Below are 25,722 nucleotides of genomic sequence, written 5' to 3'. Positions count from 1 at the left end.
GAAAAAACCCAGAGCATGTCCTGTTTGCAGCCTCTGCCCAACCATAGAGTTCCCATAGAAGTATTGGAATGCCAAAAATACAGTTGTATGATGTCATCTGTATGGCGTCCATATTTAGGAGATCCAAAAAGAACTGATGACATGAAGACTAGAAACTTGGAGAGATTCTACAAATTGTCTTAAATTGCCAGATTTGTGGTGTAATGTGCACCTGACATGCCAAGCCCATTTTTAGGCAGTTTTCTAACTTGTCCAAAAAAGGGGTGTGTCCTCGGCTGGGCACCAAAAAATTGTGACGTAAACTAGACCAACTAATAGCTGATCTAAAGTTCCAAACTACTCAAGCTACTTCATCCAGAATGACTTATCTAGTGTAAAATATGATTGTGAAGTGGTACATGTTCACATCTGCAGATACTGGCCATGAGCTAGCCGCAAAGACAGCAGCTGGCTCACAGCTGCCATAGACATTCCCAGGAGCACATTGTGTCTCACTGTGTCCAAGCCGTGAGGCTCCCCTGCTAATAGTAGAGACGGCCCTATTTCTGGCGGGCTTTGGGCTCAGCTCCCTGTGTTGAGAGGGGAGGGGTGAGGAGCGCTCACCCTTCCACTCTCCACTCGGCTTGTGGCTCACACCGCAATCTGCTGCTACAGAAGTTTGCATGTAGTGCGTGTCACAACTTTTATAAATCTCCCTGGTTTGTAGGCAAAGGAGAAAAACTTTTGTGTGTAGGTAGCCTTACCCTGGTGTACCAGTCCAAACCTACTAGAGATACATTTAAGCTTTTGAGTATAAAGAGGGACAACAAATAGAGGTCTTCAAAAAGTGAGGAATTGAAAAACACAGAAATTTAGAAAGTTGCATAACTTTTTATAGTACAATGAATAAGCTGTGATTATGTTCCCGTACTGGAAATTGTATGTGTCAAACTTTTTCTAAGTGTAAAGTCACAAGTAAATCACTAAAGATAGAAGACAAAATAACTGATGCAGGAACAACAGGAAGGATATGGGAGGAAGTTTTTATTTCTCTTTGTCATACATCTGTATGTAGGTCAGTGTGTGGATGACCTTTTATTTAGGGTCTTTTTGTAAAGCCGTGATATCAATCTACCAATACTCATGTATAAGAGGCAGTATTCAATCCTCCATGTTTTCTCATATTACACTGGGATCTTTGCTCTTGCAATAACTTACTACTACAGCTAAAGTCCTTTATCAAAATAAATATAAAAAATGGGTTAGCTAATCAAAATCAATAAATATACAATAATAATGATGTGATCAAATTTGGAGGTATTATTTTCTGTAGAAAACAGATTATTCACAATAACTAAGAGGAATAAATAAAAGCATTATTAATGATCATCAACAAAAAAATAACAGCATCGTTGTAACCCTCCAGAAAATTGCTACATGAGAAAACATCCCTACTCGGCAAACTGTAATAAAAATGCATGCTTCCAACCTGGGACACCCCAAACTTAACAGGCGTTTTACACCAGGTTTTCTGCGCTTCTTTGTGGGAGCTCCGGAAGAATCTCAGTGAGTTCTGAGCCCTCAGCCTGTGGAGTCTGCCGGCTTTTCCCAGTCTCTAGGGCTTGCTGGTGATATACCCTGTTGGCTGACAGACACATGAGGGCGTTTATCTGAAAGAAAAGGGAGACTAGTGTCTGCCTTAGGGTTCAAAATCTCCTATTAAAAATGTCCCCTATTTTAGTCACTTACCCATAGAGTTCACAGAAAATGAACATTTTTCTAATTTCCTAGTTACACCTTTGGAGTTGCATGGCATAAATATAGGTTTGTTTGTTTTTTACAACTATGATCATTTTGCATTAAATGGTTTCCTTTCTCAGCCACAATTGTTTAAAAAAAGTAATTTTTTTGGTATGATTCACAATATGTTTATTGAGAGGAAAGCTGTACCCATTGTTGTCCAGGTTGGTTCTAGAAAGAGCACATAGTTACAGTACGTACTCTGGTTGCCCCCTAAGTTCACAACTTGGGAGACTATGGGAGAACCTTCACTCATTGGGTGATGAACCTTCAGTCATACGCTGGCACTAGGTGGACCACCATATGATGAAAACTCTGCTCCCCTGCCACACCTGATATATTAGGAGACTCCGGCCAATTGATTTATATGGCGGCCGGCTGCGCTGGTGAACAATTTTACTCCAGCCCTCGCCTGGTGTATAATTGGGCTTTGACCTGTGTGCTTTTAGGCCACCGGCTATAGCTAGTGTGACACCGCCACCATGCACATCCCCCTCCACACCCACTTGGAGGGGAGGTTGTCTTAGGGCCGTTCCACACTTGCGAGTGTGATGCGATGAACTCGCATCACACTCGCAACGCATGCTGCTCGGATCGCATGGCCCGAACGCTGCACACCGGGAGTGGACTCAGCATGTCAGTTCAGTTCCGGTTTGCAGCGTTCGGGCCGTGCGATTCGAGCAAAATGCATTGCAAGTGTAATGCGAGTTCATCGCAGCACACTCGCAAGTGTGGAACGGCCCTCAGGGGGCAAATAATGTCAGGGCTTGTGCAACATACAGTCAATTAATAGCCCTTCACAGTGACACATGGGAGGTCATTTATCTTAGGCTTCTCTTTTTTTTGTTTCTTTTATTGCAACCTCTTTTGGCACATTTACATATTTGTGTGAAAATTTAGGGCTAGATTTTTTCAGAGCTATATCTTTATCCATATTCACCTTTCTTTGGTCATATAAAATGGCACAGTATTGGTGTAGATCACTGTGCGAAACTTTACTGCAAATAAACTCCAGTCCCAAGCAGGCAAAGCCAAAAGTTTAGTAGAGGGTTGTATAAGAATTGGTGACTTTTGTGCGACTTAAAAAAAAGGCACAAAAAAATGCGCAAATCATTTTTTGCTCACAGATTTAAGAAGAATCCTTAAAGGAAACCTATCACCTGAAAAACATTTTAAAAAAAACTATTAATACTCACCTCCGCTCCACTTCACCTTGATCCCAGGGAAGTGTGGGGGTGCGCATAATTAGCAGCTCGGAGCGTCAGACATCACGTCTCCTCCGTGCTGCTAATTATAACTTTCTAGGTGATCCTGGATTGTCACGACTAGCGACAGACAGTGGCGAGATCAAGATGAAGAGGAGCGTAGGTGAGTATTTAATAGATTTTTTAAATGTTTTTCAGGTGATTTTCCCTTAAAGGAAACCTACTATTTCAAAATGGTCTTTCTGACCTAAACATACCTTTACCTTGGGGTAGCTAAGCTGATGCAGCACATAAATAAAGCACATAAATTCGCAGTTTTGCCAAAAAAATCTATTTTCACACTAAGCAAATGACCCCATTCGGCACTCCTGGCCCCCTGATACAGGGTGTCACAATCATAACAATGCACGCACCTTGCATGCTTGAAACTTCTCCCTCCCTCGAGAGAGACGGTGATGAGAGGGGGGGTTGAAGCACGCAAGGCGCGTGCATTGTTACGATCATGAGCAAGCACTGAGCGCCCTGTATCAGGGGCCAGGTGAATGGGGTCATTTGCTTAGTGTAAAAATAGATTTTTGGGTAAAGCTGTGGATTTATGTGCCTTAAGCTTACCTACCCCAAGGTAAAGGTATGTTTAGGTCAGAAAGACCATTTTGAAATGGTAAGTTTCCTTTGAAAAGTAAAGAGCTGTGTGCTAATCCATTCAAATCAACTTTAGGAGCAGTATTGTTTCATTTCAGATCTAATATTGTTTCAGATCTAATACTTACATATTTTATATAATATTTTATTACAACCCTAAAAATTAACTTTCATTGTAATGCAGCATATTTGTAAGGACAGGTGTTCACCATTTAGGATTTTACTCAGTATTTTTATGATATCATTTATTTTGTATTATTGCATTGTCCACTTGTGACAATTTCATCTCATGCAATCTATACACCTGCAGATCAACGCATGTACTGCTGACACGTCAAAAAAATTCACCCAGACAGACACGTCTGAAATTTGATAAAGAAACATTTAATTGCTTTTTAAGCTCTTACATTCCATAATTAGTGATTCACAGCAATACGAAAAGAAGATGAAAATTTTATATTGAAAAAAAAAAATAAAAACCAAAATAACACCCTTTGTTTGCTGGATCAAAACCACTTGATTTGTGTGAGGCTGTGTATTTAAAGATTCTACACTTCGATTCAGGAAGAGCTGTGTTTAGAAGCCAATCGGAAGACATTGCTTGTTCTTTTCTCATCTGCTATTCATAAACAGTTGACAAGGTTCTTTGGTGCAATTTTGGCGGAGCTATTATACATGCAGCTGAGTCTCAAGATGAAATCATTGGTTGTCGCTGATATATTCTGTGCATATAGACTTTACTATCGGTTTTTATCTTATTATACTTATGCAGAAAGTCTCTATACCTTGCTTATACTGTTTATAGGTTCTGCACTTGTCTTCAGTAACTAAAGCACCTAATGGCTCCTATATATTAGCACAACATTAGTGGAACAGGATAGATGTGAGGAGATTCAGGGCTCATCTACACATAGATTCCTGGCCCAAAATCGGTAAACCTCCTATACGAAATTTCTCGACTGCACTAAAATTATAGGTATGTGTCTGCCCTATGTTTCTTTTATCTTAATTTTACAATGTATCTGTAATCTGGGATTAAAATATACACATATTGACACACTAGCTGTCAATTTTTTTTATCCACCCCTCCACCCCCAAAATAAATACATTTGAAATTTTATATGTAAAATTATCAAATTTCTGTGTGAATTATAAACCAAAATTATATTCTGATTCAGAGGAGAACAGCTGCCACAACACAATTCTTTATATTTTTTGGAGAGGAAACTGCTATATGGCCTCTAAATTTTGGAATAAAGTGTATAAATATATACATGTTTATTATTAAAGACTGATCAAGCTTCACCTATTATAATAAAACAGCTGTTTCTTATTTAGTGCTCATAGTTTGTTGCTTTTTATTTGGTTCTTTTTGTATTTTTGTAATCATTGTATTCACTTGCTGTTCACTTCAACGTCATGTCTTACAGTCTTATGTCATCTGTGATGGACTTACGGTAGTTTAAAAAGAATCTTGATGGAACCCTTGCCAAAGACACAGGTCCACCAGAGTTCTGTTGAAATTTGGATTTGTTTTACAGCAAAACAGCACTTTATTCTCTGCTTTGTTTTTAACTGTTGCACTGCTGCAATGAAGAGCAGCACCGGTGTGAACAGAGGCTTAACTATTATAATATACTGAAGGACCACTAGATTTCTAATCGTTGTAGTATTTTTGTAGTATCCTAATTGTAAGTGTCTCCATCTACAGCCACTGTCTAACATCATGTGTTGAAAAGTTTACATATATATTTCTATAGATTAATAGCTTTCCATTAAATTTCAGGCATAAAAGTCTGAATGTATTAAGTACTAAATAAAATAGGCAACAAAAACGTGTCTTATCTTGTATAAAGTAATGCTGGTGGCTGCACACTGAGGTCTGGTGTTATAGTATAGAGTATGACTGGCAAACAAAGAAATCACTGCCAACTTTGCCCATATATCCACAAATAGTAAAGGGAATCGAATGGATGTATTTGTCATATTTGATTAAATAGATACTATTTATAGGTTATGCTGGTGGCCATTGGACCAAGCATAGACTGCAAGCACTGGATAATATGAGTCTGTAGAGGTAGGGCATAACGTAAAGGGCATGCCGATTAATTTGCTTGGCACTGGTAGTATCATTGAGCTTGGCATAGATTGTTAGGTTGACAAGGAAGTTGGGATATATATTATGGGCCGGGAATAACCCTTTGCTGTCAGTTGGTGTGATACACACATTGCAAAGTGTAAACTAATAAATATAAGCTGCTTATACATAAATTAATAGATCATGCTAACTGTAGACTTAAGAAAATTATAGACAAAGCCCAATTGGTTGCATATGTAAAATGTTATGATTTGTATCTTTGTAGCTTTATATGCTTAGTTTTTACTTTGGATTCATACTAGCTATACTTAGGATAAAACACAATAGAGTAGCACCATTTCCTGAGTTATGTATCAAAGTACAATATTAATGGATAAATAGACCATTTTAAAGCCCATTAACTGCACAATTCTTTATGCACAAAGTTGATTTTGTCCTATATCTGATCAGAACGTACAGACCAGATATGACCATCAGTCAGTCTAAGGGTAGATTACTGGGATGTGAGAAATGCATTCATTTATAATGATGGCAGAGATCCTTTGTGTGGACAGTCATACTATGACACCAGGCCATAATGATGTATTGCCATGTTTACTGCAAGATAAAGACTAAAAATTGGATACAAAGGGCAGACCAATTATACAAGCTACCAGATACGTTATTAAAACGCCAACATTAAAATAAACAGGATAAAAAAATAGGTTATAAACATAAAATGGTGAAGACATTTTTTTTTTTTTACTCAGTCCTCATCTCGGAGTCTAAAACTTTCGATCGCTTCGGCCAGTAACTCGAAGCACAGCATAGTTGAAAGATGCACCTATCATATATGTGAGCTGCAAAGGAACATACAGAAGAAAGAACATGCATTGTATGAACATGAAATGAATAATTCTGTATATGATAACTTGTCTTACAGTACTGAAGTGCTACAATACAGATTACACTAAAGAGCTGGGGTTGTCAGACTTGACAGTTGAACAGGGCACCCATATTCTAGGTCAGGGATGGTGAACCTATGGCACAAGTGCCGGAGATGGCACACAGAGCCCCCCACATAGAATTTGCCAGACAGGACTCAAGGCCTCCTCCCATAGTGCAAAGAAGCCCAGGACGTGCAGCACTCAGAGCTATTTTAAAGAGACACATCCTGGGCCGCCTGGGTCTGCTGGAAAATGAGAGGGCACAGATAGGGATAGACTATGATTGGAGCTCCTGTTCTAGCCCCAGTGATTCTTCCTTTTCTGGGAGCCCTAGAGGAAAGCTACAATGATCATCCAAATCTCCTTTCCTTCTTTCAACTGTATTGGCGACCTCAAGACAGCAATATGTTTGAAAGAAAGAAAAAAGTTCCTGCTTAAATTGCCGTTTTGGCACATTGCAGTAAAAAGGTTGGTTTTGGTTGTAGTTTTGCCTCTCTTCCCTTGTATTACAATATCAGGATATTTCTTTGAGTAAACTGCTGACAGTGCTTTACAGGTGAGGTGTATTGTACCTTAATTGCACTAATATTTGGTTACCAAGAGAAAATATTACTCTGACTACCATTGTAATCCACAGTCTCCCGGGGCATTTCCTTACATGGCGAAATATAATGAATGCTCCCCAACCCTATCTCCTATTTTCTTGATCAGGGGCTCTAGGGGTGCACTGTAGACCAGCATGGATATTGTAATCAGAAAAGTTGTCTATAAATGGTGAACCAGGTCTGGTCTTGCTTTGCTTGTTATTTAGGATTCTCTTTTCGTTTAAAACACCCTTATTGAACTGGAAAAGGATCTGAAAATTTCAGCTTTTTAAGAAAAATTCCTAATATTTAGGCCTCAATCATACAACCGTGAGCTAACCGAAAAACGTCAGCTAGCTCTATTAGCTAGGTCTATTATTTACAGTCACGGTTTTGTTGAGCACACCGTGTCTCACCGCACCCTGACCGAGTTGGGCAGCCGATTTGCAAAAGACAGAACAGGTCCTATACCCGCCAGAATTTGCAGCACAGTCACCCGGCTTCCTTTGGAGATAGGAAGGGTGAGGAGCACTCACCCCTCCAATCTCCACCCGGCGGAAATGGGCTGCAAACTTCACCCCATTTCTGCATGATGTAGGTGTGTATGTAGCCTAAATGGAGCTGAGTGACAGAGCTCTGCCACAGCATATCTCAGATGATTTGTCCTGTTATTCCTTGTGTATTAATATCTACAAGATTACAGTGAAGACAACATTTCACTTTCATATTAACAGTTACTCTGTAATTTCTATCAGCGCTTTAACTTACCAGGGCCACAAGAGTTGCACCAGCACCCACGAAGGCGGCAATGAAAAGGTGGAAGGTCATCTGAAACTGCAATACAATCATTTAAATGCGTAGAGTTAGGCTCATAATAAAAACTATGTCAACCGTCTTCACACAAGTTATGCCTCACTGAAATAATTAGGAAACTAACCTCACTGGTTTTGCAGATTGCAAGTAAACTGGTTCCACATACTTTTCCTGGGAATGAATTCCATGGAAGAACTCCTGGGAGGAAGAACGAAAAGTTAACAATAAAATCTATCATTTTAAGCAAGAAAATGTTGGCACCTCATTAGGTTATCAATTAATCAACCACATTTTGACAAGTGTAAGGCTGCATTCACACACATGTATGGGGGTTGTATATACGGCTGACGCATATACGGCCGATATACGTCCCCCATACACTTCTATGGGCTCACAGCCCTGTACGGGAGCGGTACGGTGCAGCACACGATAGCCCGTGATATGGCGCCTTGCGCTTTATATGCCCGTGGAGAGGGGCGGGGGTGAGCTGCGCTCATCCTCTGCTCCTCTCCGCAGCGCCGCTGTATCCCCGCCGTACCATAGTCTGAATGTAGCCTAAGGCTTAAAGGTGTTGTCCCATAGTTAATACATATGTCATTGCCATTGCACTTTTGGCAAACCAGTGAAACCAGTATTGTACATAAATGAGTCTGTGCCTCATAGTAATAAAATTAAAATCTCCCTAGCGATGCCAGGCTTTACCATCGAGAAAGAAAGGGCTTGATTGTTTTTTTTTGGACTTCCCACTATTTGTATGACCTAGATACCAATAAACCCCTCTGCAACACAGGTATTTATCAAAGATTCAAATTGAGATGACATTTTCAAAGAAGGACATTGCATTGTCGTACTGATGTTAACGTTTCCTATAGATAGGTGATAAATGCTAGATAGGTGGGTGGTCCAAATACTGGGACTTTAATATTCACTTGAACAAAGGATCTGGACTGTAGCCATTCTGGCCAATGATGTGCATCCCTGGGGTCACTGACTTATCTAGCATTTGTAATTTATTTAGAGGATAACCTATAAGAAAAAACTACAACTTCGAAGGCAGGTATGCATAGCTGAGTGAGGAATGAACAGTCAAGATGTAGGTGGAGAAATCATATGGGTTTTATTGGCAATGCAACACATTTTAGCCTGGAATCCTGGTCTTCACCAGGCACACAGTACAATAAATGGATTTATATATCCTGAAAAGCTGGGGAACCGGGAGCCAGGGGTGTGGCTAGGTCACATGTCTCCCGAAATTTGATCCCATTGCATAGAGAAAACATAAACAGTGATTTCTATAACTTATTAATGATGGTCATATATATGACATATGATATGACCTTTTATATATGACCATTTTAGAAATCGCTATTTATGTTTTCTCTATGCCACAAGATCAGGTTACTGGGAGACATGTGACTTAGCCACACCCCAATTACTGTTTTTATTGGTACATATTACACTCGGGTTTGTGGCCATTCCTCTATTTGCCTTCACTTCTGCACTTTTGCTGTAGGGGTTTAATCCTTCCCACCTCTCCTATAAGTGCTTCTACCCTATGACCTATTAGAAATCATATTCAAGGACCTTTGATGTAACCATAGGCCAGGTTCGGCTCCAGGTTTCAGTAGGCCCCTGGGGATATAGCCGCTGTAGGCCCCTTTGCAGTGAACTCACATGGTGGCATTAAAAATTCAGAAACTAAAACAGTCTCCTGTTCCCTAAACTATTCCCTAGTTTTTCATAGCAAACAGCCTCCTCCCTTATGTATATTTTATATAAAGCCCTCTCACCCCCTATTGATTCTTTTGATACATCCCCGCTCTCCCCATGGATTCCTTATTTATAGCCTTATGTACCCCCCCCCCCCCCAGGAGCCCTGGGCACCGGGACTTGCCCAGTTATGCCCAGAGTTGGTGCCAGCCCTGCCATAAGCACATCAAGGCTTTCATACTTACCATACATGCGAGCATCAGCACAAAGGTTACTAATGCCTGCTGAGGTCTTTGCTGGAGCTGCAATAGACTGGCAGGTGACCCAAGTGTTGAAATAAATGTAGACTGGAACAGCCGAGCAGGCAAAGATTAGGATCCACAAGATGGTGACAGCATATGTAACACCAACAAACTACATGAAAAATACCAACATAGGTCCATATTACTGCACAGGACAGATGGACATCAATGCAATAGACTGTGACAATTACTGAGTAACCAAGTATATAGAAACCAAGTATGTATACAATTTCTTACCTTGTCAGGGTGTCCCAGCCATCTCCCTAAGCATCGGCAAAGCAATTCTAAGGTGTGAACTGGATACCTTGATCGGGGTCCTCTACTTTTGGGTGGTCCGCCTGTGACAGTAGAAATAAGACCCCCTTTTATAGCTTGTGGCTTAAACTCTCCCAGGATGTGTTTGATTGCAGTCGTGGTGTAAAATCCCTCAGCCAGGAGTAGAATTCCAAAAAGGAAAAAGAAGACGGCAATTCCATAAATTGCATACTGGAAGGCATTGACCCTGTATAGAAGAGAAGATAGCAGTTATATTGATGACATTCGGTTTTCGGGATTCGTACTTGATCATACTTACTCTTAGGCTACATTCACACACATGTATGGGGGACGTATATACGGCCGACGTATATACGGCCGATATACGTCCCCCATACACTCCTATGGGCTCACGGCCGTGTACGGGAGCGGTACGGTGCAGCACACATGCGGCGCCGTACCGCTTCGTAGCACGGGAAAAGATAGGACATGTCCTATCTCTTCCCGTATTACGGCGCCGTGCGCTGTATCTCCCTATGGAGAGGGGCGGGGGTGAGCGGCGCTCATCCCCTGCTCCTCTCCGCAGCGCCGATGTATGCCCACCGCACTACGGTACGGCGGGCATACATCGTGTGAATGTAGCCTTAGATCCAGGCACTGCAACTGTAGTAGTAATCCTCTTATTTTTGTTATTCCTTCTAAAAACAACTTTTAAAATGATACTAATGAGCCAGAAGTGCTCTGTTCTGCAGTTTCCCAGACTGTTACAATGAGTAGAACATGTCTCACCCAACCCCCTGCTTTCTCCCTACTCCCTCTGTCTGTGGGGAGAACACCTCTGCTCATTGTAACAGCCTGTGAAGCTACAGAACTGAGGAGCTCTGGCAACCAGAACTGAACCCTTTTAACTCATTAGCATAATTTTGATTTTAATGTTGATTTTAGAAAGAAGGAGGCTATGGATAACAAAAGATCTATGAGTAAGTGGCCCTGTTTTACAGTATCATGATGGATTTTGATGGTAGTTTTCCTTTTAATAGCAACCTCTAACACTTACTGTGGATAAAACTGGTTTGTTCATATAATGAACATAAAGATAAAAACTTTTCTGTGGAAAAATGATATTTCTTTACAAGAATAGATTGTTTGGAAACAGGACATGTATGCCTGAACTTCTATTAATAATTTATACCTTGTGGAGTAATTTGCTATTTAATGTACAATCCTATACTTATAATAACATTCCTCAGTTATTCGCTAGGATTGAAGTGCAATACACTTAACACACAATTTAAATTGGGAGTAACGGGAATAATAAAAGTGGAGAATTGAAATAAAATTAAGTATAGAAGAGCAAGACTATGGAGGGGCACAGAGACATCATGAAGCCACTTAGAAGCTAAAGACTCAAACAAAAAGCAGGAGAACCATATAAATCCTCATGATACTATACTATATATATATATATATATACAGTTATAACGTTGTAAAGTAAGTAACTTACACATGAATTAGATATTCATATTCCTGGTAGTTTTTGGAGAAGTAGGTCTCAATCAGTTTTTCAGTCCCACTGAGAGCTTCATGGCCACATCCACAAAACAGGGCAACCCCAGCGAAACAAAGAACAGTAGCAATGACTGAAGCAACTGGTACCCCAACCATACAACGAATGCAACCAGCGTGCCAGCCTGCAATGAAGATATCGATTAGCTCAAAGGTAATTGATTTCAGTGATTGAAGCTGAAAAGAAGTTGACAAATACCGTATTCATTAGGCCACCAGTCCACAGACTTGGGCCTTCTGTCAGCTTCTCCATATGTGTATTGCCGATATTGTCATTCTACAGCCAAGACTCTTCCAACAGAGCTGGGTAGAGGTGAGTTTTCTGTGTATGCCACCTTTTTTATCAGTCTATGGTTGTCCTTTTACCAATATCTCCTACGGTAAGCCCTAGCCTCTGGCCCCAGTTCTCAAGGCCACCCCCTTTTCTTTAGACCCTGTAGGCTCTCCCCCAGCTTCTTTCTATTTTCTTCCTATATCTAGTTGATATCTGTTGCACTATGTAATGTTCTCATGCTTCTCTATCAGCTAGGCCCTATATTCCGCCTTAAATGTAATATTAAATTAAAACTAAAACATTTACACTAAGCTTGAACTTAAAGGGAACCTATCACCAGGAATGTCATAAGCTGGTGACAGGTTCCAATAGCCTATGCTATGCTGATTTTAAAAATGCTTTTGTCACCATTCTGACTTATTTTACTACTTTATATGAGTTTAAATCACATTTAATTCACAGCAGCATTTGGTGAGTCCTGGGTGAAGGGTTGGAGTAGCTCCTGGGTGAAGGGTTGTAGTAACTGCAGCCTGTATGTGCCTGTGTCAGTCTTCTCTCCTCCAAACTGATGCAGCCCCCTCCCCACTTCCTGTCATGTGCATTGAGCAGGCAGGGAGGGAGGGATGGGGATGCTGAGGAGGAGAGGAAGATTACATGAGGAAACTTAGACACAGCCACACACAGGCTGCAGCTGCCCCTCCATGGGACTCACTGGAGTCAGGTTATGTAAATCAAACTATTATAAAGTACTGAAATGATTCAGAATGCTGACAAAGGCATTTTTTTAAATCAGCACAGCATAGGCTATTGGAACCTGCCACAAAGAATGTGATTTTTTAGCTGGTGACAGGGTTTCTTTAAGCTTTTACACTTAGTAGAAAGGCGGGGTGGATGAGTTTAATATGGAGCTCAATTAACCCCTTAGATTCCAAGGTTAATAGCAAGATTTAATTGGCTGCTTGATTATTAGGGGCTCATTTACTTACCCATCCGGAGGAGTTCATAGAAAGTGCATTGTCCGACGATAATGCACTGTGCCGCGATTCACTAAGATTGTGCGCCCGATATCCTGCATGTGTCGCTTCCCCACTCAGGTCTGCCGGAGTTCACCATCTTCTTCCCGGTGCATGTTAGTGCTTGATCTTACGACACAATTTGAAAGTTAAATCCCCCACTCAGTCCGAATCCGTTGAATCATCCGACGGCAAATCCCCTCTGAAAGCCAGCGCAGCTTCGCAAAAATCACGTGCATCACAATCTCTTGTTAAATACCTGTCACAGCCGTGCAAAACCTGAAAACGCTGATGAAAAAGCGTCTGCGGACCTTTAGTAAATAAGCCCCTTAGTGTTATAAACAAGAATCACTTATTTAAATATTCAGTACACTATAGGTTTGGGCCTATGTCTATCATAATATAAAATATTAATAATAAACAAAAAAAAATTTTTTTTTTGGTCTCTGTGACAATTGGATTTTAAAACTTTTGGGTTGTCATAAAAACCAGGATTAACAATAAATCTTAATAGCAGACACCTGGGATAACTGTTGCAGCTGTTTATTGTAGCCTAAGGCTAAAGTACAGTAAAATACCAACATCCAGAGGGCCGTTTATAACTAGGGATCGTCTGTAAGTCGGGTGTTCTTAAGTCGGGACCGCCTGTACTCTTATCCATAATAAATCAATACATTAACTAACAATAAAAGTTGGATGTTAGCAATACAATAATGTAGACCAATGCGGTATAGTATTTTCTATTGTTCTCTATAAACTATAAATAAGTAAGAAGAAGTGATGAAACAATGGACCCCAGTCACTCTTCTGATTTCTATCTGGAGTATCTTCCTTATCGGTGCCAAGAAAGCTGATGTATTTGAATTATGTAACAAGACTGTGATCCTATTGTTTTGTTTTTCAACATACAGTATTAGTATACAGAAAATATATTCATGACCTGTATACAATACATAACACTCCCACAAGTGATCACAAGAATAGACAATTCGCCTCTGTGCGACAAACAAGTGACTATGGTGAGGGGGCCTGACATGCCCTGACACTGGCTGCCTCCCATTTCTCCTACTCATTTTAGGGAACACAAAGAAGATTGTGCAATGGTGTTGATAAACATGTAATGTTGTGTATAAAAGACAAGCGTGTACGAAGAGTTGTAACGCTAAAGTTGTGTATTAGCATATGGTTGATTCATTACATCATCTGTAATCTGCTGATAGAAGAGAGATGCAGTACATACAATATGTGTGCATCATACATTTACTATACAACACAATGTGAATACAGATTACAAGCTCTTGTTAAACTCATCTGGTTTGGAACCGGAGCAGAACATAAGGAGACTGTCACTTCTGTCACTCTGACTAGTAGAAGGATGTCTGTATCTCTCTGACAGGGACACAGGACTTAGATTGATATGTAGATATTATAAATGATAAATCTTGTTACAGAAAGACCTGGGCACCAGATATACACTATAGGGAACAAAAGTAGGGACTATAGAGCAAGAGAAAGACTTGAGTTCTTTACAATAAGGTCACACTACTGTCGTCATTTCCATTTATTTATCTCTGCAAAAAATTTAAAAAGGATGAAAAACTGAACATAACTGAATATACCGGTATGTCAGTAATTGTCCTTTTTACCATTTATTATGACAAATCTTTGATCTGTATCTCATGCCTATCTATCTATCTATCATCTATCTATATACCTATCTATCCCATATCTATCTATATTTCTATTATATCATATCTATCATCTATGTATTTATCTATCTATCCGCTATTTATCCATCTATCTATCATTTATCTGTCTATGATCTATCTTTCATCTATGTATCTATCTGTCTATTATCTATCTATCTATCTATAAGAAGAGTGTATGCTAGCACCCCCAGATGTTTCTGGCACACGCAACCCACACTTACATCTACATTTCATCTATTTATCTATCTCTATGTATCTCAGATTTATCTATAATCCATCCTCTATTTATCTCTATATCTGTATAGATTAACAATCTCTGGCTATCTGTATCTATATATTTAACTTTAAAAAAACAAATGTAATAACCGATCAAACTCAAAAAACTGACACTGTTACTAATTATCAGTCTCCCAGTGACTTTAATGTAAAAATGACAACATCTGTCATGCATGCGTTTTTCCCTTACGGATAAAAAGTACCGCCACCACAATGAGGATGTTCAGTCATAAAAACAAATGGATACCTTACTGAGCATAACGGATGACAGAAAGTTTACACTGATGTCAATGTACTTTTTAATAAAGTAAGGAACAGAGGTGTAAACAGTAGTGTGACCTGTACCTTAGAGTAGATAAAGTATAGAATACGGAACTATAAGAATCTGGAAATGATTTGTTCATTTAGCACTAAACGGTACAGGATAACTAATCTAAATGTACAGCAGGTGACACTAAGTGAAAATCGCCAATGGTTGAGCCCAGTTTAGCAGGTTATGCGGTTACAACTGTTTTTGTAATATGTATCATTGTTTTACAGACATTGGGCACAAGATACTTATAGCACCATAGGGGGGATTAGGTTGAACAATCAAGCAGATCCTTCGATTCTAAACCCATGATTGGACTGAGCCGATCTAGAGGAAGACTTATTACAACTGACCCATTGTGGGGGGGTGGGGGGACTTTTCCCACTATTGGCCACTGAAATGGTGTATTTCTGAAAAAATACACTTCCCTAAATTTTTACCAGGTCAAGGAATGTTTTTAGTTATATACTCTATCCACCATTAGTCTTGAAGAATCATCTGTTGGGAAGAGAACAAACTAAAATACACTTTCCGTACTCCACGGTAGTTGAGTTGTGCCTCCGAACATTGTTATTCATGTGTGCTACTAGCTACTGTGTGCTAATTCATGGTCTAACAAAAAAGATTTAATAGCAGTGAAGACCTTTTTAGCGGATGAACCTACAGGTACTTGTGGATTGCATTTTCCAGCAAAAGAGTATTTTCAGTAACCGATTTTGCAGGTATTGTTACCATCAGTATAGGCTTGTTCTTTTGAATTTGTATTTAAGTCGGAACAGGTATATTTTATAAGTGTATCTCCAGCCAAATGACTTTTTGTTCCTGTGACAATTGGATTTTAACATTTTTGGTTGACAAGGGAACAAAGACTAACAATAAAGCTTTCAACTTAAGAACAAATCTATAGAACCCATCCTGATGGTAACAATGCCGGTAAAATCGGATGATCATACAGTTGATCATTGCAGCCTGGGACTAAAGTCCAGTAAATTACCAGTATCCAGAGAGCTTCACCAGAGGTCCCAGTTGGGCACATTGGTCCATCTGAAACTAGGGGTCATCTGTAAATTGTGTGTTCTTAAATCGGGGGCTGCCTGTACTTTTTAGACCTTTTTCATCTATTTACTAGTGACACATCTATTTATATTTGGACTACCATATAGTTATTTTTTCTTATGCAGGTGTAATCTGTCGGAAAGTGGTTAAGCTATATATACTCAAACTGGTTATTCATCTTTTCCACTCTTTTCCAAATACTGTATTATGTGCAAAGCAACCATTGGCTCTTCCTCTGCCAGACACAGTCTGTTTATGCATTATACGGATATCAATATACTAATTTTAGAAAAAAAAAAAAAATATATATATATATATATATATATATATATATATATACATATGTATATACAGTATATTTATATATTTCAAATACAACCCCATTTCCATTGGAGTAGTAAGTAGCTGTTCTTGTTGGAGCGGCTGCTTGCTTACTATTGTCTAAGACCTATCAATCCCATATAAATATAAATCATGGTGTGTTAAATTACATGTTGAGGCCATTTAGAAAATTGGAATTCATTTTGATAAGGTTTACACAGATCTCTGTGCTGGCGAGATGAGGTGAGAATATCTTGTAGCGGAAAAGTTTAAGTAAGTCAGCAAAAATAAATATGATGGCTACAAAATATTCTGATATACAAAAAAGTAGCACTTTGTTCATATTGTGCCTCACATATAGTAACATAACATATTATAATACACATCTGCTGTAAATATTGTTGCATATACAAATAGAGTTGTTATTCCCATCATTGTCCGGCCTTAGTATAGATGTATATGGATGGCTGTCCATTCTCTGACTTACCCATGGTATCGGATACTGCAGAAGAGCCTTGGTCAGTCCGTTACCTGTTCCTCTCTGTTACTGTCACCAGAGTCTGAGTCCGCACAGTGTCATTTGAATTGAGTGTATATGTTTGCCAAGCCCCTTAACTCATTCCTTACTCCAATGGTCAGGGTGGTGGTCAGATGGATAACACAACAGGGTGGCAACCTTACCCCAAAGTGGCAAAACATTGGTTAAAATATACTCATGGTGGGTGTAATCCAGCAGATGCCAGCTCCCCCCACGTCACCCTCTTATCAGAAATATAAAGGTTTATTGTTACTGAAAGGAGAGGAGTATAATCCAGGAATTATGTAAACTGTTAACCCTAGAATATTGATGGCATTTAGTCGGTTTATGACAAAGCATCTGCTATGAAACAGTAAATTGCTCATCAGCTGTATGTCTATCACATTTACTATCCATTTGCCTTAATGGTCAGCAAAAAACCGACCAAAGGAAAGGGTTAATGTTTGTTTCTTCGGCAAGTATTGGTTGGGTCGTGGAAGGGAGAGGCAGATCCTATCACCGCTTAGCACCCAGCACCATTGCAGGACCAGCTGCAGCTACAATGAAAGGCAGAGCGTTTCACACACAATGAATAAGATATGTTCAGCTAAGAGTCGTGTTTATTACTTGTATGGTAGGTTGTGATGAATGGGTTTCATTGTTTATGTACAGCCCCAAATATAACTCTTCTTATCATCTTCTTACAGGGAACAGTTACTTTATAAAGTGTAGTGTGAAATAAAAGAAACACAAGAGATTGAGCTTTTACATTACATTTATTCAAAGATGATTCAGTGAAGTAGCTAGGACATGCATGGATTAATGGATGGACGGATGGATAGATAAAATATAATTAGATGGATGGATAGATAGATGATGATGATTCTTTATTTATTTATATAGTGCACACAGAGCTGCACAAAGCTTGTCACATCAGTCCCTGTCCCCAATGGGGCTCACAATCTAACAGTATGTTTTGGAGTGTGGGAGGAAACTGGAGGAAACCCACACAAACACAGAGAGAACATACAAACTCTTTGCAGATGTTGACCTGGCTGGGATTCGAACCCAGGACCCCAGTGCTGCAAGGCAGAAGTGCTACTCACTCAGCCACCGTACCGCCCTGATATATCGATGGATAGATAGAATATACTTAGATAGATGGATGGATAGATAGATAGAGTAGGCAGCGTTCCAACTCTGCGAAAGTGAAAATGTGAAGGTTTATCCACCCCTATAATAACGTTTCGGTTGAGCAATATAACCTTTCTCAGCCATGTATGGTGATGTTAGAACGAAAGATGCATAAACATTTGATTTTCACTTTTTCCAAGTTGGAGTGCTGCCTACTTTTTGTTTTATTACAAGTGGACCTGCTGGATCATGTCCTGGGATAGCACCCACTATTCCCATTACTGTGCTGTTTTTTTCCAATTTTTAGATAGATAGCAAGAGATAAACTTACTCATAGATCCAGGCCCTATGACTGTGGTAATCTTCTTATATTTGTTATCCATGGCCTCCTTCCTTCTAAAATCAACTTTTAAAATTGTGTTAGTGAACCAGAAGGGCTCTGAGGGATGTTACCAGAGCCCTTCTATACTGCAGCATCACAGGCTGTTACACTGTCTCCCTGTCCTCCTCTGCTCCCTCAGCACTTGACTCATCTTTCTTCCTGAAGTTATTTCACTGCAGCAGAGGAAGTTTAAGAACACAGTCGGAGGGAGGAGGTGGTTTTTACACACTGTAACAGCCTGTGAGTCTGCAGCATGGTGGGGCTCTGTTAACACTACCAAGAGCCCTTTTGGCTCATTATAAGTATAAGAAGATTACCACAGTCATTGAGTAAGTGTCCCTGATTTATCATGCTTGATGTTTATTTCCTGATTCCTTGATTATTCTATTTAGGACACCATTCTTCTGGAGTGAGTTTTCTGCACTGAAAGTAAAGGGACCAAATAATATAATATCCAATATTTAAAATATATTAAATATCCAACACATTTCCATCCACTTAACAATTGTGTCCCACTTGTTGATTCTTCACCCCCCAAAAAAATCACAATTTTATATCTTTATATTTAAAACTGAAATGTGGCAAAAGGTAAAAGTTCAGGGGGGCAAATACTTTTGCAAGGTAGTGTATAAGTTTCTTTTCTAGGTGATCCCGGTGTCTCAAGCTTAGCGGACAGCACCATGATTAAGATGAGGGGGAGCAGAGATGAATATTTCTAGGTTTTCTTGTTTTTTTCTAATGATTGATGCCACAGGGAAAATTATGAAGTGTTTGCGAAATATAAAGAAAATTATACTTGCTTTTGAATTCTCAATCGTATTTAGGTCTGGACTTTGGGCCATATTAAACCATGAATATACTTTGATTCAAACCATTCCATTGTAGCTTTGGCTGTATGTTTAGAGTTGTTGTTCTACTTAACCCCTTAGCGCTCCGTGGCGGATATATCCACCACCGAGCTGATGCCGGCTCCGCTCTGGATCGAAAGCTGAACCGGCATTGGGAAACACGGGGTGTCGGCTGTAACTAATAGCCGGCACCCCAGTGTAACACCCGCGATCGGAGTCGGCTCCGATCGCGGGTGTGTAACCCGTTAAATGCCACGGTCAGCGCGACTGCGGCATCTAACTTGCCTCTGGGGGGGTCTCTCCCCCACGATCGCCCCCCCCCCCGAACCGTTTTCGGGGGGGCGCCGATCGTTGCTATGGAAGTGCTGTGGTCCGATCTGGCTGACACTGATAATACCCTGCAATACATGAGTATTGCAGAGTATTATCATGAACAAGAAATCAGATGCTTGCTCGTTCATGTGCCATGGTGGAAAAGTAAAAAAAAATGTTATTCAATAAAAAATAAAGTAATAAATTAATAAAAATGCCCATAAGCTCCATAACATATAAAGAGACATATAACCCAAAAATAGTCTAAATCATAACAAAATCATTATTGAACCCATACGATGAACGCCGTTAAGAAAAAAAAACCACCAAAAATTATCATTTTTACCTATTCAATCTTACAAAAAATGCAATAAAAAGTGATTTAAAAATCATATACACTCCAAAATGATACTGGTGCAAAGTACAATATGTCCCGCAAAAAAACAAGCCATCAACCAGCTCCGTAGCCAAAAAAGTAAAAATGTTGTGCCACTTGGAAGACGGCAATGCAAAAATGATCGATTTTTTCCCCACATTACGTTTTTATTTGACAGATTTAGTAAAATGTAAGAAAATATATTCAAATCTGGTATCCCCTTAATCGTATCGACCCATAGAATAAAGATAACATGATTGTTAGGCTAAACGGTGAACACGAAAAAAAAAAAAAAAAGGTCAAAAATCCAGTACAGAATTGATGCTTTTCTACTCCTGCCCTCAAAAACGAGTTCCTAAATTTTCAACAATAGGGGATAACAACCCCAAAATGGCAACACTGGAAAAAGCATCTCATCCCGCAAAAAAAATGCCGTCACATGGCCCCAATAACGGAAAAGCTAAAATTTTATAGCCTACAAAAAGGGCCAATGAGGAAACTAAAATCCTGGCAGCTGCAGTTCACTCCTTCCCTTCTGCACCTCGCTGTGCGTCCATAAAACAAGTAACGACCACATGTGGGGGGTCTCTGTACTCAGGAGAAATTGTAGAACAAATTGTATGGTGGGTTTTCTATTTTTATCTTTTGGATATGTGTAAATTTTAGGGCTAAATGAACGTATAACCGGCACAATTCTAAATTTCACCTCCATTTTGATTCAATTGCTATGAAGATCTCAAGGGGTTAACGATCTTCCTAAAAGCTGTTTCTGATAGCTTGAGGGGTGCAGATTTGAAAATGGGTTGATTATATACGGGGGTTGTGATGCTAAATTTGTAAAATTTCATTCAAAACAGTATTTATCCGCAAAAGAGTAAATTCTGAAAATACGGAAAATCGATATTCGATTTGTAAGCCGAGCAACATCAAAATATATTATCCAGACATTTCAAAAATTATGAAAATGTAAAGTAGACATATTGGAAATGTTATTTAGCAACTTATTTAGGTGGTAAATCTATGTGCCTGAAAATGTAATGATTTCGAATTTCAAAAAAGTGAAATTTTTCAAAAAATTCTACATTTTTTCTTTTTTTGGAAAATAAACGCAAAACTTATCAGCCAACATTTACCACTAAAATGAAGTACAACATGTGGGGAAAAAACAATCTCAGAATTAAGATTGACACTAAAGCTTCAATACAGACACCTGTGATAACTGTTAAAGCTGTTTATTGTAGCCTAGGACTAAAGTACAATAAATTACCAACATCCAAAGTCGAGTGTTCTTAAGTAGGGGACCGCCTGTATATATACATATATATATATATTTATCATGTTTGTATCTTGCTTATAGATCCACAAATGGAATCAAAAGACAAAATTTGATTGGATTAAATGAATAATTGCTTGCATAAGATGTTCCTAATTTTTCCCAGACCCTGAGTGTCTTTGTACAGAAAATGAACTCATCCCTTCCTTCAGTTTTCCCTTTGGTTTAGGTCTAAATATTTCTAATGTATTCTCTCTCACTGGCCGTCTCTCTTTTAGTTACAGCTGACTTCAGTTCTGGGTGCCAACTGGTGTCGGGAGCCGACAGTGCCAGGGATGTTATTCCTTCACATTGTCACATAGCCAAGGAAGAGACACAAACTGCAAAGATCCTTATTTTTTTAACACTTATTTTTTTTCAGAGAATAGCTTTCCGTTTGTAGGGTTTTTATTTTAAGAACTGCTGTATTGTATCTAATACAGACAATAGAATTAACAATGCTGCAGTGAATGGGTTTTTCAAAAGTACCGTATATACTCGAGTATAAGTCGACTCGAGTATAAGCCGAGACCCCTAATTTTACCACCAAAAACTGGGAAAACCTATTGACTCGAGTATAAGCAGAGGGTGGGAAATGCATTGGTCACAGACCCCCCAGTATGTAGCCAACCAGCCCCCTATAGTATACAGCCAGCCCAGCTTGCCCCCAGTAGTATACAGCCAGCCCAGCCTGCCCCCAGCAGTATACAGCCTGCCCCCAGTAGTATACAACAAGCCCAGCCTGCCCCCAGCAGTATATAGCTTGCACCCAGCAGTATACAGCCTGCCCCCAGTAGTATACAGCCTGCCCCCAGTAGTATACAGCCTGCCCCCCAGTAGTATATAGCCTGCCACCAGTAGTATACGGCACTGCCCCCAGTAGTATACAGCTTGCCCCCATTAGTATACAGCTTGCCCCCATCAGTATACAGCCTGCCCCCAGTAGTATACAGCTTGCCCTAGTAGTATACAGCATGCCCCCAGTACTATACAGCCTGCTCCGAGTAGTATACAGCACTGCCCCCAGTAGTATACAGCCTGCCCCCAGTAGTATAAAGCTTGCTCCCAGTAGTATACAGCTTGCCCCCAGTAGTATACATCCTGCCCCCAGTAGTATGCAGCCTGCCCCCATTAGTATACAGCTTGCCCCCAGTAGTATACAGCCTGCCCCCAGTAGTATACAGCTTGCTCCCAGTACTGTACAGACTGCCCCCAGTAGTATACAGCCTGCCCCCAGTAGTATACAGCTTGCCCCTAGTAGTATACAGCATGCCCCCAGTAGTATACAGCCTGCTCCCAGTAGTATACAGCACTGCCCCCAGTAGTTTACAGCCTGCCCCCAGTAGTATACAGCTTGCCCCCAGTAGTATACAACTTGCCCCCAGTAGTATACAGCCAGCCCCCAGTAGTATACAGCCTGCCCCCAGTAGTATACAGCTTGCCCCCAGTAGTATACAGCTTGCTCCCAGTACTGTACAGCCTGCCCCCAGTAGTATACAGCTTGCCCCCAGTAGTATACAGCCTACCCCCAGTAGTATACAGCTTGCTCCCAGTACTGTACAGCACAGCCCCCAGTAGTATACAGCACAGCCCCCAGTAGTATACAGCCTGCCCCCAGTAGTATACAGCTTGCCCCCAGTGGTATACAGCTTGCCCCCAGCATTAAAAAAAATAAACTTATATACTCACCCTCCGGTGCCCCCGAGAGAGGCTTCTGTAACATGTCCATAGCCCTTCAGGATCATTAGAATAATAATAAAAGTTTATTTTAGAAGGAAGGAGGTCATGGATAACAAATACATGAAGATTACCACAGTCACAGTGCCTGGATCTATGAGTAAATATCACATGGTTATAAGTATTCAGACCCTTTGCTCAGTATTTCACACCTGGATTTGGGAATCCTCTGCCTCTTCCTTGCAGATCCTCTCCAGTTCCCTCCGGTTGGATGGTGAACGTTGGTGGAAGCCATTTTCTAGTCTCTCCAGCAGGGGCGTCGCTAGGTCAAAAGATCCGGGGCTCGTGCCCCGGATCTTTTGGCCAGTGCCCCGAATCTCCTCGGGTCAGCAGATCATCTGCCCCGCTGCCCGGGAGATTCCTTCCCTCTCGTTCTCATCACGATCTGTGTCCTCAGATCGTGATGAGAACGAGTGCAGGCGCTGCTTTCCCCTGCAAGGACCTTACCTCCGGGAGTTCCAGAGGCTCAAGGACCTGTGATGATGTCATTATCACATGACCTGCAGGGGAAAGCAGCGCACAGAAAGAGAGAGAGCTGCATCTGTGAGGTGAGAAACATGATAGGGACTAGGGAAGGGGGAGAACATTGTGGGCACATTATTTCCTGGGGGGCTGTGTGAGGCACATTATTTCCTGGGGGGCTGTGTGAGGCACATTATTTCCTGGGGGGCTGTGTGAGGCACATTATTTACTGGGGGGCTGTGTGAGGCACATTATTTACTGGGGGGCTGTGTGTGAGGCACATTATTTACTGGGGGGACTGTGTGAGGCACATTATTTACTGGGGGGCTGTGTGAGGCACATTATTTACTGGGGGGACTGTGTGAGGCACATTACTTACTGGGGGGCTGTGTGAGGCACATTATTTACTGGGGGCTGTGTGTGAGGCACATTATTTACTGGGGGGCTGTGTGAGGGCACATTATTTCCTGGGGAGCTGTGTGAGGCACATTATTTACTGGGGGGCTGTGTGAGGCACATTACTTACTGGGGGGCTGTGTGAGGCACATTATTTACTGGGGGGCTGTGTGAGGCACATTATTTACTGGGGGGCTGTGTGAGGCACATTATTTACTGGGGGACTGTGTGAGGCACATTACTTACTGGGGGGCTGTGTGAGGCACATTATTTACTGGGGGGCTGTGTGAGGCACATTACTTACTGGGGGGCTGTGTGAGGCACATTACTTACTGGGGGCTGTGTGTGAGGCACATTACTTACTGGGGGGCTGTGTGTGAGGCACATTACTTACTGGGGGGCTGTGTGTGGGCACATTACTTACTGGGGGGCTGTGTGTGAGGCACATTACTTACTGGGGGGCTGTGTGAGGCACATTATTTACTGGGGGGCTGTGTGAGGCACATTATTTACTGGGGGGCTGTGTGAGGCACATTACTTACTGGGGGGCTGTGTGAGGCACATTACTTACTGGGGGGCTGTGTGAGGCACATTATTTACTGGGGGGCTGTGTGAGGCACATTATTTACTGGGGGGCTGTGTGAGGCACATTATTTCCTGGGGGGCTGTGTGAGGCACATTATTTACTGGGGGGCTGTGTGAGGCACATTATTTCCTGGGGGGCTGTGTGTGAGGCACATTATTTACTGGGGGGCTGTGTGAGGCACATTACTTACTGGGGGGACTGTGTGAGGCACATTACTTACTGGGGGGACTGTGTGAGGCACATTACTTACTGGGGGGCTGTGTGAGGCACATTACTTACTAGGGGGCTGTGTGTGAGGCACATTACTTACTGGGGGGCTGTGTGAGGCACATTACTTACTGGGGGGCTGTGTGAGGCACATTACTTACTGGGGGGCTGTGTGAGGCACATTACTTACTGGGGGGCTGTGTGGATACATTATTTACTGGGGGGCTGTGTGAGGCACATTACTTACTGGGGGGCTGTGTGGATACATTATTTACTGGGGGGCTGTGTGAGGCACATTACTTACTGGGGGACTGTGTGAGGCACATTACTTACTGGGGGGGCTGTGTGTGTGGGCACATTACTTACTGGGGGGCTGTGTGGATACATTATTTACTGGGGGTCTGTGTGAGGCACATTACTTACTGGGGGACTGTGTGAGGCACATTATTTACTGGGGGGCTGTGTGAGGCACATTATTTACTGGGGGGCTGTGTGAGGCACATTACTTACTGGGGGGCTGTGTGGATACATTATTTACTGGGGGGCTGTGTGAGGCACATTACTTACTGGGGGACTGTGTGAGGCACATTACTTACTGGGGGGCTGTGTGGATA

The 25,722-nt window shown here is 41.1% G+C and overlaps 1 protein-coding gene across 2 annotated transcripts; it reads right to left on the bottom strand.

The window, feature by feature from the left end:
- Positions 1-1,006: 1,006 nt before the first annotated feature.
- On the bottom strand, positions 1,007-17,486 carry PLP1 (proteolipid protein 1). 2 transcript variants are annotated; one of them, XM_072125790.1, is made up of 7 exons: positions 17,327-17,486; positions 11,819-12,005; positions 10,297-10,561; positions 10,003-10,171; positions 8,172-8,245; positions 8,003-8,068; positions 1,007-1,649 (listed from the first exon to the last, which is right to left on the bottom strand). In XM_072125790.1, the coding sequence occupies exons 1-7, from the start codon at positions 17,328-17,330 to the stop codon at positions 1,497-1,499; spliced, it is 918 nt and encodes a 305-aa protein (XP_071981891.1). In that variant the 5' UTR covers positions 17,331-17,486; the 3' UTR covers positions 1,007-1,496. The 2 variants fall into 2 exon arrangements, with proteins under 2 accessions (XP_071981891.1, XP_071981892.1); XM_072125791.1 differs by lacking the exon at positions 1,007-1,649 and adding an exon at positions 3,990-6,563.
- Between the last annotated feature and the right edge of the window lie 8,236 nt (positions 17,487-25,722).

Source organism: Engystomops pustulosus, chromosome 9 (assembly GCF_040894005.1).
Source record: "Engystomops pustulosus chromosome 9, aEngPut4.maternal, whole genome shotgun sequence".
Classification (NCBI taxonomy): Eukaryota; Metazoa; Chordata; class Amphibia; order Anura; family Leptodactylidae; genus Engystomops; species Engystomops pustulosus.
This window is presented reverse-complemented; position numbering and strand designations above follow the sequence as displayed.